At 42.9% G+C, this 12282-nt stretch overlaps 1 protein-coding gene across 1 annotated transcript; it reads left to right on the forward strand.

Annotated features, from left to right (window-relative positions):
* The first annotated feature begins 499 nt into the window (after positions 1-499).
* LOC129353470 (major facilitator superfamily domain-containing protein 6-A-like) lies at positions 500-11957 on the forward strand. The gene is made up of 7 exons (XM_055022819.1): positions 500-782; positions 1598-3062; positions 5474-5571; positions 6713-6874; positions 6947-7045; positions 7186-7475; positions 10423-11957. The coding sequence occupies exons 2-7, from the start codon at positions 1600-1602 to the stop codon at positions 10531-10533; spliced, it is 2223 nt and encodes a 740-aa protein (XP_054878794.1). The 5' UTR covers positions 500-782; positions 1598-1599; the 3' UTR covers positions 10534-11957.
* The last annotated feature ends 325 nt before the right edge of the window (positions 11958-12282 follow it).

A 12282-nucleotide genomic window follows, 5' to 3' on the forward strand; every position in this document is an offset into this window, starting at 1 on the left:
TACGGAGTAAATTGCTTGTATTTTCAGAGATACAATAAAAATCCGTTTAGTCTCTTTGTGACTCTGAAGCTCTGTGTATTTTATTCTTACTATCATTAAACATTCTCACCCATTGGTTCCTGGAGTCTGAAAGCTTAGATCTTATATTACGTAATTTGCCTCTAAAATTAGTGGCAGGAATGCTTTCAGACGTAAATACAAAGGTTAATGGAAGTTTCCCTTTAATTGAGACAGTATAGCCGGTTTTAGGCGTGTCGGTCCGACATTTAAAACGGTCCGAAATTTACTATTGAGACAACCGGATGTAGCTGATTTAAATGCACTTACATATCATTTTTTATCACTTTTATTCTTAATTTGTGAGCAGTTTGTTTAATAATCATTGTCTTAGCCTATTTGAACGAATTATGTGTTCAGTAGGCAGCTTTAAATGTGTTGATTATTTCAAATGTAAATATTGTGCTTTTATTTTGAAGGGATTTTACCGGAAACTCCAAGTGCTACTAGCTTGCTTTGTAGCTGACGTCTGTTTCGAGACAGGTGGATTCTCCGGTTTGACGAGCCGCTGTTGTTCTCACAACAAAAGGGATCCGAACCGGAGAAACGTTTTAATTTCTCTACAGAACGCAGACATGGACTCGTCATCGTGAATTTAAACAGTTTGGACTCGTTTTTAGCATTAATTTTCGGGGTTTTGTGTGAAAACAATGTCCCAGGAACAACAGAGAAATTCAGGAAAACACTGCGCAGTCACAGTTTAATGGGAGCGGTGACCTGAGCAGGTAGGAAAACCACGAGTTTGTCCTTTATTTGTTAAAGGAAGACAATTGAAATGTTTAAATTGGACTTACAGGAGGAGAAAACTTGACGTCAAGAGTCACTTCCTGTTTAACCACCTTATAAATGACTAACTGATCTTTTGTGAGGATTTTCCGTAAATTCGTCATCATTTCATTGATTTGAATCGCAGCATGTTGAAATAAATGATGTTTTAAATAAAATGTGAGGAACTTCCGCATATGACCTGCAGTGTCAGACAGGAACAACACAATGGGTCTGAACATCTGGTCCGTGGGCTTTCAGAGGGTCCAGCCTATTTGGATTTTTAGGCCCAAATTCAAATCAAATATCAGATTTTCTGGTTTATTTTATTGTTGATCTGTGAACCAGAAAAACTTTTTATTTTGATGTTTTTTCACTCAAATCACATCAGAATCAAAGCATTGCCATAAGAGAATGCATGAAATCTCTCTGAGGAATATTTAAAGAATCTGCTCCACAAGAGTTTCAGGTTTTCATGTGTTCTTCCTGGAGGCGCAGGCCAGGCTTCATGTTGGACTGAAGGAAGAATGTGAGCACTGTTTAAAACTGATGTTCCTCAAGAGACAGTCGTATTTATAATCACATTATTATATGTCTGAGCTCAGTATTGATGTTGATGAATGATTTATCTGTGAGAGAAAGATGGAGGACAACAGGTGATCTCCAGAAGGCTTTTAGTTTTCTTGTTGAGTTTCTGCTGGACCTCCCAGCTCTTCTTCATTTGGTTTGTAAACCAACCGTTTCTCCTCCTCTTCCTCATTTTCTTATCTTCCAGATATGCCTGCTGACGATAAGGTTGCCATCCTGACGGACGATGAGGAGGATCAGAAGAGGAAGTATGTGTTGGCGGAGCCGTTTAACACCCTGTCCACGGCGCAGCAGGAAGGCGTGTCCACGCCGGCGCCGCCCGAGCCGCTGCCGGCGCCGCAGCCTGACCCGGTGGACTGCTGCGAGAGGATGTGCCTCCGCATCAACAGCCACCTGCTCATTTCTAAAGTCTTCTACTTCTTCTTCTACGCCGCCTACGGTTCGCTGCACCCCCTGCTGGCGGTCTACTACAAACAGCTTGGCATGTCGGCCAGTCGGAGCGGCCTGCTTGTTGGCATCCGGTACTTTATAGAGTTCTGCAGCGCCCCCTTCTGGGGCGTAGTGGCGGACCGCTTTAAGAAAGGGAAGGTGGTTCTGCTGTTCTCCGTCATGTGTTGGTTGGTCTTTAACTGTGGCATTGGGTTTGTCCAACCAGCGGAGATGAAGTGTGTTTCTACGGCGACGGTTCCCCCACCCACCACCGCTGTTCCTCCTGGGAACGTCACCAACCCGACCAACTCCACCAACCAAACCAGAAGCCGGCGGAGCGTCATGGACTTCCCCAACGTTCCTGAAGTCTTGCACAGTTCCTTCAGTATTCCCTACAGGCAACATCGAAGCATCGACAACTCGACGTCCATCAACGCCACTGAGGTTCCACGCAACACCACCCTACAGACCACCACCACCCCCCCAACCACAACCGCCAACAAGGACTACCACATCATCTACAACCAGGACCAGGTGGAGAGCATCTTCCTGCTGATCCTGCTGGTCATCATCGTGGGCGAGTTCTTCAGTGCCCCCGCTGTGACCATCGTGGACACCGTCACCCTGCAGTACCTGGGGAAGGCCCGCGACCGGTACGGCCTGCAGAGGATGTGGGGGTCCCTGGGCTGGGGCCTGGCCATGCTGGCGGTGGGCATCTGGATCGACCACACGCACATCACCGTCCTGATCGACGGCATCGGCTGCGTCCTGCCAGAGTACCGCCTGCACAACTACCGCCTCGCCTTCATCATCTTCGGCGTGCTGATGGGCGTGGCCTTCGTCGTGGCCACTCAGTTCTACTTTGAGAAGAGCGAGGAGTACCGGCAGGAGCTGCCGGAGGTGGTGGAGGACTCGGCAAGCGGCCAGGCCTCACCAGACTCCGGCTCGTCGGCCCAGACTCCGGCCGTGTCAGAGGTCACCCAGGAGTTCCACTACAGCGACCTGCTGAGGCTGCTGTGCACCGTGCGCTACAGCTCCGTCCTCTTCGTCGCCTGGTTCATGGGCTTCGGCTACGGCTTCGTCTTCAGCTTCCTGTACTGGCACCTGGAGGACCTGAAGGGGACCACCACGCTGTTCGGGGTCTGCTCCGTCCTCAGCCACATCTCCGAACTCGGCGCTTACTTCACCAGCCACAAGTTCATTGAGCTTGTTGGTCACGTCAGGTAGGAAACGCTCAACTTTTAACTCAATCTGTGTCCGATTGACGATTTTTATTCTACGGAGTCTGAAGATCCAACACTTTAGTCGACAAATCGACACCGTCTGGAATCACGTCCCTCTGTTGATGACCGAACAGAGGAATGTTCAGCCTGAAATAATCAGATGTGATGATTAAAGTTCTAGTCAAAACCTTGGTAAGGATTAATTGTTAACTGGAGTATACAGACTCAACCAAAGACCAAATGCTGAAAGAACAACAAACAGCAGTAATTAAGTTAAAACTGTACAAATATATGTAAATGTCCCATTTAAGATGAAAACAAACTTTGTGAATCTGTTTATTCCTTAAAGTGACAAAGTTTTATCTTCTCCTGGTTCATATTTATCACCACTCATCTGGACAGTTTGGACATTTCTGTAGATATATGCTTTTTAAATTTCCTTCATAAAGGTCTTAAAAAGTCTTAAATTTGGGTGGGTGACGAAAGCAAACCAAAATATTAACTTTTTTTTGGAAGAAATGGTGGTGGATCTGGGAAACGGTGCAGCTGATTGTTGGTCGGTTCCATTTCACAGACCGGTTCTCTGGATGATTTCTACAGTTTTCTTCAGCTTAGTTTACCTGCTGCTACAGAAGACCCTGTTCTGTTGTGGTTGATGTAATGAACATGTCTGCCTGATATTCAGTCTGGATGTGGAGAGATTCCCCGCAGTGAGTGAGCCGATGGCGGCGTTGGCGGCGGCGCGGGTCCAGCAGAATCAGAACGCGGTTTTGTTCTGCGGCCGAGCGCAGAGACAAAGCTGCCATTGATGCTCCGGCTTTCCGTCCAGCAGGGACATCTGAGAGCGACGGGTTGGATTTCAGGCTGCAGCTCTCAGAACCGGGCCGTGGTTCTGCTCTGCTCTCTGGACCGGGTTTATAATAAGAACCTAATGAAACCAGAAGCTCTGCTGAGCGACGCTGAAGAGACTCAAGTTAATCAATAACTGAAGGAAGCAGCAGCAGCACATGAGCTGCTCTGTTGGTTTTCAAACTGCACATTTTTATATTATTAATGTCACATATTTCTAATTAATCATGATTTTTAATGTTTGTTTGTTTTAGTAAGTAATACTTGGATACTTACAAAATTAGTTGACAATTGTTTTAGTCGTCGATTAATCAAAATTAGTCCGATTAATTGTTTCATTCGTAGCGTTCAGTTTAGTTTGTTTTTGTTAAGGTTCATCTCAGAACCCGGCTGCAGTTTCAGTACCGCCTGTAGACGTTACCACAACAACAAAGATCGTCCAAACACGGTTTCTGAGATTCAGTGAAAAAACGCTGATGAAAGCGTGTTTCTGAGTGAGAATCTGAAACCGACATGAGGTTCAGTCAGAGTCGGTTGGAGGGAACAAAGCTGCTGCATGCAGAGTTTCCAGACGCAGTTAGAAACAGAAACTTCGCCTCGGCTGAGTATTCTTCACAGGAATACTCAGAAAGTTTGAACTGGTGGAAACATTTCTACTGCAAGCATGTGGTGACAGTGGAGAGGAACATGAATCAGAATCACCTGCTGCTCCTGGGAGGATTCACTGTAAAAACACACAATTTAGCCTCTTTGTTTAAAATCTTGTTTCTAGTGCAAATAAGTTAGAACATCTGAAAAATGAAAACTAGACAACAAGTAACTTTTCTGCAAGCTTTAGGAGTCAATAATTACTCAATGTATAAAAAAACTAAAAAAGTTCCACTGGCAGATTATTTATATTTCAGTGTCATAGTAAAATAATCTGCTGGAGAAAGTGTTACCTTTTGATTCATATTCAGGAATAATTGAAACAAGTTATTTTGTTTCAAGTCTAGTAAAAAATTAGCAGTAAAAAACCAAACAGATTTAGATTTAGCAGTTTTCAGATGAGCTTTTTGAGTCAGTTTTAATTTCTGACTGAATAAATAAAAGTTTACACTTCTGCAGACCTTTTCTTAACTTTTGCAGCTCAAACTGACGTTTTGTTTTTGCAGTGTAATGGGATTGTTTATTTCTACTCTCCTGTCACCAGAGGCTCATCTTGACCTCTTCAGGCTCCAGATCGGCATTTATTGGAGCGATAAAACAAACGCTGGCATCACATCCAGAGTGTCTGGCAGCTGTTGACTCTGAATCAGATCCGCTTGTTTGCGTCTGTCCCATGGTACCTGGTTTTACAGCCATATATTTGTGTGAACTGTGGTTTGTTCATGAAGGTCTTGATTGAAATAGTCATGTGTTGCTGCTTATGAAGACGTCTGTCATCTAAGTCTGTGTGTTTGCAATAAAACCTCCATGAACAAACAGTGAAGTAATCCCATCACGAGCTGCAGGGTGTGATGGGTGTGAACCAGTGAGCAGGTCTGTGAGTCACTCTGGCTCCGTCTGTCTGTGTCCCTCAGGGTTCTGTACATCGGCCTGGCCTGCAACACGGCGCGCTACCTCTACATCTCCTATCTGGAGAACGCCTGGATCGTCCTGCCCATGGAGGTCCTGCAGGGTGAGTGAGGGCGGGGTCAGCCTGTGTTGACCCAATAGGACGTTTATCAGGCGGCGACTTGGTCAACAGCAGGGAAGCAGGATCTTCTCTGGAAGCAGACACGCCTCATGGGAGCAACGCTGAGCAATATCCGTTTACACTGGAGGCCAGTTTTAAAGGAAACATGTCTGCAAAATTCACTTTTTGAATGTTTTTATACTTTTATTTGGGTTTTGTTGACTTTCCATCCAGAAATGACTGGTTGTGCTGAAGGCTTTACTAATGCTTTTCAAACATAAGCACTTTGACATTTGTGCTTCTGCTTGCAGCCATTTTTATGTGCAAGTGTAAATATTGAGTTGGGGGCGTGGCCAGCTGCAGCTCATTTAGATTTAAAGAGACAGAGGCTCTAAAACAGCAGAAATCTTTGTTCTAAAAAATGTAATGAACTTGTTTTCTGTCCTAACGTGTTTAAGGAACACAGTAGGTCAGCTTTAAAGTTTGATGTTGATGTATTGAAGGGCGCTGAAAGCAGCTCCCTGTGGGACGCCACAGGAAGCGGCCCACAGGGTGGCGTACACGTGAGCAACGAGCTCACATTTCTTTGTGGTGACATGAAGCAGCGCGTTCAGACTGCAAGCAGGAAGTAGAGCTCAGCAGTTACTGAAACGTTGAAACCTGGGAGGTTCATCTGAGACTCACAATTCAAAAATATCCTAAATTTAAAGAGAGACAGTTCGGCTGCAGGTTTTCACTGCCTTTGAAAAAAGACTCAGACAATTTGAGATGTTAAAATGCAACAGAAAATATTAATATGGGTTTTTATTTTTTATTTGATTTAATTTCTTAGGAAAAAGACTCTGAACATCCACTGATGATTACTGAAAATGCAGGCTTTGTTTAATAAACCATTCAAATATAATCGATTAGAATATAAAATAGAATCAATATGTAAAATATTGTTTGTTGTTGTTTTTAATGTTTTTAAATCATCTAATGTTTTAAACCTGCAGTAATTTATAGATAAAGCTTATTTGACCACTGTGAAAACACAAAATATTTGCAGTTATAATTAAGAAAGATGCTAAAAAGTCTGTGACTTCTTGACCCGATGTTTCTGGGCTCCATGTTTGAGCGGTTCTGCTGTGAACTGTGTGTCCAGGAGTGACCCACGCCTCTGTCTGGGCCGCCTGCATCTCCTTCCTGAGCGCCGCCGTCCCCCCGGCGCTCAGGACGTCGGCTCAGGGCATCCTGCAGGGCCTCCATCTGGGCCTGGGCCGGGGCTGCGGCGCCATGGTGGGAGGCGTGTTCGTCAGCTACTTTGGTAAGAGACTGACTGCGTGGAAGTGACCGGTCAGAGATGTGATGGCTTGAACTGCTGATTTGCTTCCTGCAGGCGCTGCGGCCACATTCAGAGGAATCGGCATGGCCTCCCTGGTCATCCTCCTCATCTTCTCCTTCATCCAGTGTCTGACCGGAGAGAACGAAGGAAAAGGTGACAGAAAAATGACACATTTAAACAAAAAACACGTTTATTGCTGTAAAATCAGGCTTTGGTTTAAATCCTCAGATGTTTTCTTCTGTTAATATTTTCACAACATATCTGTAAACATGCAGTTTTGGGTTTTTCTCCAGAGGACAGGATTCTGGCGGAGAACATCCCAGTTCCCTCCAGCCCGGTCCCCATCGCCACCATCGACCTGGTCCAGAGCCAGAGCGCCCCCGGCAGCCCGGCGGCGCCTCGGCCGCTCGCCACGGCGCCCGTCAGGAAAACCAAACACCAGGAGGACCAGGAGGACGTGACCAAGCCGGCCTGGGTGCTCTCCGGCGCCCCCTGGGTCACCATCGCCTTCGCTCTGGTACAGATCAGAGAGATGATGAACATGAAGAAGAGCGCCCCCCCTGCAGAAAATCAGCCACTGCAGGTGAACAGCAACACAGTGTTCACTACATCATCCAGACACCAGAGAGTTTTCACCATAAAACTGAAGCCAGACAAGACAAAGATGCCAGTTAACCTTCATATAGAGCAATAATATTTAATAAACTACATGCAGTGGTTGGTAGAGTGTTGTCTGTATGTCTGTCCAAATGATGAACAATAAAGTCTTTTAATTAAAGACATAAAACCTTCTGTTACCTCCAACTGCATGTTTGTTTCATTCACTGATGATAATTTTGTTTATTTGAGAATTTAGTGAACAACATGATGAGCTAAAGTTTGTAATTCAGACTTTAGCACTAAAGTTCTCAACCTGGTAGAAACAGAACATAAAGTTTCTCCTGAAACTCCTGACATCTTCAATCTTTATTTTATTTCAGTCTTTTCTTCTTGTTCTGTGAATTATTCTGTTTTTAACTTTTTGTTTTCCACTAAAAATTCGTCTGTGTTTATCTACTGATGCATCTGCTGCTACAGAAACGTTTTCACCTTTAAATCACGTTATTGCCACAAACTTCAGGGTATTTCATAACTAACAGACCAACAAGAAATGATTTACAACCAGAAATCTTAAAAGTGTGGCAAACATTTGCATTCTGCCCTCATTAACCAGCTTCTTCCCCAAATAAAAAACAAACCGACCACTAAACAGGATGTGCACGCATCCTTAAAGTCTTCAATTTATGCATTTAAAATAAAGATGTTTAAATCTGGTAGAATTTAAACATCTACCAGATGTGAAAGTTTTGGTTCAGGGATCTCAATGTGACTCTGAGAACCTGATGAAACCCAGAAGTTTAAGGTGTTATGCTAACGTCTGTAGCATCAGAGCTAACGTAGCCGCTGTTTCCATGGTGATGTGTGTCTTCTTCATGGTTTAATTTTCACTAACCAGACTCTTCCTCCTCTCATCGGCTGCCTGCTCAATCTGCAGAAAGGTGAGGCGTGTTGGTGGAAAACCTCCGTGTGCAGGGTGGCGGTGGGCTGAAGTGTGTGTGTGTGTGTGTGTGTGGTGTGTGTGTGTGTGTGTGTGTGTGTGTGTGTGTGTGTGTGTGTGTGTGTGTGTCCGTCCCTGCATGCTAACGTCTAGCACATCTGATCGATGATGTCATGTCTGGGGTTCGTCTTTGTGTTTTGCTGCCTGCTGACGTCAGGATTATTTAGCGTGTTGCTTTTAGACATTTTTCTTGGTAGCCGGTTCCAGAAACATCCTGTCGGCTCAGGCCGTCCGTCCGTCCGTCGTTCTGTTCTGTGACGCGTCTTCTGAATGCCAGAAACGCTGAGTCAGCATTAAGTTCACGTGAAACGGAGCAAAACCAGGCAAACTAGAGCCGGAGAGCTGGGTGAGGTCATGACGAGGATACAGAGGCGAACAGTGAGCTCTTCAAAAATAAAGCAGAACTAATTATGTAATGACAAAAACAACTGCAGGGAATGCGGCTCCGCTGTTTGCACATGAGAAAACATAAAAAACTAAATGACAAACAGGAACTTTTTGTTGCTTCAAGTCCAGAGAACAAGAGGAGGATTAAACCTGGTTCAGGAGGGAAAACATGAACCAGACTGCAGCTGAATCCTTTAATCACAATTTATCGATTATTGAAATATTAGTGGTCAATTCATAGTTCAGTGCAGATTTAAAAACAAATGCATAATTACTGCAGTCATTAGGCCAAAACTGGATAAAAAAAATAAACATTTTGGATTTAACATGAAAATCATTTTCATCAAGAAATCAGAGAAATCCTCAAATGTTAGAACTTCATTTGCATCTTTTAATGTAATTCCAATGTTATAAAAAGGCTTCAAATGACAAATATGCAGAATGTGAACATCTTTCATGCGATCAATCACCAGAATAATCGATTAATCATCATAATAATTGATTACTCAGATAATTGTTGCACACTTAATAATTATTTTTTAAATTTGTTGAGAACAAAGACGCAACAAAGTCAGATTTCTCCTTTTGACAGAAGTTTTTGCTTCTGATTGTTTTGAGATGATTCTTCCTTCAAGGCAGAGATTCCAGGTCCATGATGCAGCCACCACCGTGCTTCTCTGTGGTTATACCCCCCTCTAGTGGTTCACACCAATCAGACTTATTAAAGTCATGGCAGTAAAGTTAAACCGTGGTTTCCTTAAATCAGGACTCTTTGCATCTCGGCGGGAGATTTCAGTTTCTCTCCTGAACAGAGGAAAATATAAACACAAAACGGTTAAAAAAAGGAAGAAAAAACATATTTTATTTGATTTCTTGCCTCATTTTCAGCAGGTTTGTCCCAAACTGAATATGACTGACTGTGATTTAGTAATAGAGGAAACAAAGAAGGTAAAAAAAAAAAAAAAAATAAAAGCTTTTTAGGTCTTAAAATGTCCTATAAAGTTACTAAATTAATACAAAAAAGGAAAAAAGGAGAAAAAATCAAATTGAAAAAAATGACGGAAAATAAAGAAATTCAAAACTGTTAGAAAAATAAATAAAAAAGGCAACTATTAGTTACAAGATTGGAGCTAAGATGAACAATTACATAATAATGATCAGTTTATTGGTTTTTGCGAGAGCAAACTTGCCTTATTATCAATATATCAGAACATTGTGGGATCATGTGTCGTCGCTCGGCCTTACTGAATAAGAATCCAGTAATTAGTGACTCTGCATCATGTTTGGGTTTGAACGGCTGCAATGAATCAGGTTGATGTGATGAAGCTGGAGGTGAAACGGCCCTCAGATCCTCCTCATCATCATGTGATGAAGGCCTGTTGGGGCAGATTGAGTGACGGTTTGGTGCTGGATTATTTACCCGGTCTGAGTTGATCGTTCTGTGTTCAAGGAGCTGCTGGTTTGTGTTTGTTATTTTGCTCTGGCGCCCCCTGCAGGAAGCGCCCACCTTCCAGCCGCCGTCATCCTGTTTTCCTCTCGTTGCCAGGCTCCTAGCGGCCCGGCGGCGGCGGCGGCGGGCGAGTATGAGGCGGTGGCCACGTCCCACGAAGAGCAGAGCCAGGAGCCGGACTCCGCCCGCCCGGATCCTCCTGAATGAAGTGTTAAACCTCAACACCAGACTATAAACACTGTATTTATATATTTATGTCAAATCTCACGCGCCAGGAAATGCCTGGAAACTTAAGCTATTGGAGTTTTTCTCTTTTCAAGCAGTAACTTGAAGCGGAGGTGCTTGTTGTGGTTTAAACCGGTCCAGGTGAATAAATCCAACGCACCTTCTCCTCCCTGTGCACTGTATTTACTGCCGCTGGACTGTGAAGGACGTTCGCGTGGAAATGTGCTTCTTCCTAGAAGATGTTTCAGTAAATTCATCTGGGTCGTATTCAACGTTTAAAAGAAGTGATGAAGAGAGAATTAATGGTTTTGATTTTCTGCAGACTGGCTGCTAAAACCGGTTTCAAACTTCTGGTTCTATAAATCTGTTACTCATCATGGAGGCTAATTTAATACTTTATGCGACTTTGTTCTCTTTTGACAATAAATAAAGTGAGGATTGACCTTTAATGACCTTTAATCACGGATCACAGTTTGGCTGCAGGCCTGAAAATATTCAAATCTGACCAGGATGTGGTGATTTTACTCATTTCTGAGTTAAAATCAGAAAACACTTTTTCTAGACCGGGGTTCTGAGGGGTAGCTGTGAGTCGTCACTATTTTACCTGCTGCAGACTCTGATTTTATTCATCCAGTCCTGATTTAAATGATCGAGGAAGAGGAAGAGGAAGAAGACTGCTGGCTGCTTTTAACTTCATTAAAACAAATAAAACTGAAAGATTTTTAAACATTTACATGTTTGGACAGAATCTGTGCTGAATCCATCCTCACTGTGATCCTTACAGATATTTTCTGAATTATTATAAATTAAGTAAACTGGACAGAAAACAAAAAGGGTGAGTTAATTTTGCTTTTGGGAGGAAAAGTGCCTTAGCTGGTTCTTTAAAGGACAAATTAATCAAGTAGATGAGACAGTTTAGTGAATATTAAATCAAATTCAGAGGCAAAGCATAAAAATATTAAATATGAGCAGAAATGCCTCTAAAATCAGATTTTTATGCATCCAGACCTGAATAAAAAGCTAATAATCAAACTGAGTTTTTCAGAGTTCATCACTTCTTTTAAAACTTTTGTCTGTTTTGCCTTTTTAGACAAAGACTGATTTTCTGCATGTTTGTATATAAAAGCACACCGGAGGAGCTGTGAAGACGAAGGAAAAGTGCCTCTTTTTTATTTAAAGCTTCTTCCTGTCAGTCAGGAGAAGCAGAGACCTTTACTGTTTCTCTCCCACTGAGAGATCTGCGTCTTTAACACAATATTCTCATGCTGCAGACTAACGCAGCTTTCTGTTTGATTTTCATGCCAAATGATTCCCAGTATTCAGCGTTTCTGTGGAGGAAAGCCTTAAGTTGAAGACTGTTTACTTACTTGGTGTATATAGGAATAAAAAACGTTTTAAAACTCTGAGTTTGACTCTTATTTGCAGAATTGTTTTAATCCAACAACATCTTGCAGGATGTGTAACTTTTTCAGTTCTATTTTTTTTCAAATCCTCATAAAAAACAAACAGCTTTTTGCATCCAAAGGGTCCAATTCCTGCACTCTGATGAAATGGTTAGTCCACAACAAGTTTTATGTCTGCAGTCCAAAATAATCTGCTGCTGAAAACCTTTAAAATTTTCCTTTTCAGATAAAAATTGCCACAAATTTAAAGGTGAATGTCCAGAGATCAGTGAGTAATCAGTCAGTGGTTAGAAAGTAAAGTGTAACTTAAACAAGGATCTGGGATTCA

The sequence above is a fragment of the Poeciliopsis prolifica genome, unplaced genomic scaffold (genome assembly GCF_027474105.1).
Source record: "Poeciliopsis prolifica strain line A6 unplaced genomic scaffold, Auburn_PproV2 SCAFFOLD091, whole genome shotgun sequence".
Classification (NCBI taxonomy): Eukaryota; Metazoa; Chordata; class Actinopteri; order Cyprinodontiformes; family Poeciliidae; genus Poeciliopsis; species Poeciliopsis prolifica.

What these genes read in the sequence shown, in the direction of transcription:
- LOC129353470 (XM_055022819.1), top strand. Translation starts at nt 1,600, where the DNA reads ATGCCTGCTGACGATAAGGTTGCCATCCTGACGGACGATGAGGAGGAT. An exon ending in GAGCTTGTTGGTCACGTCAG is followed by an intron (nt 3,063 to 5,473) that starts GTAGGAAACGCT and finishes TGTGTCCCTCAG; the next exon opens with GGTTCTGTACATCGGCCTGG. An exon ending in CGTGTTCGTCAGCTACTTTG is followed by an intron (nt 6,875 to 6,946) that starts GTAAGAGACTGA and finishes TGCTTCCTGCAG; the next exon opens with GCGCTGCGGCCACATTCAGA.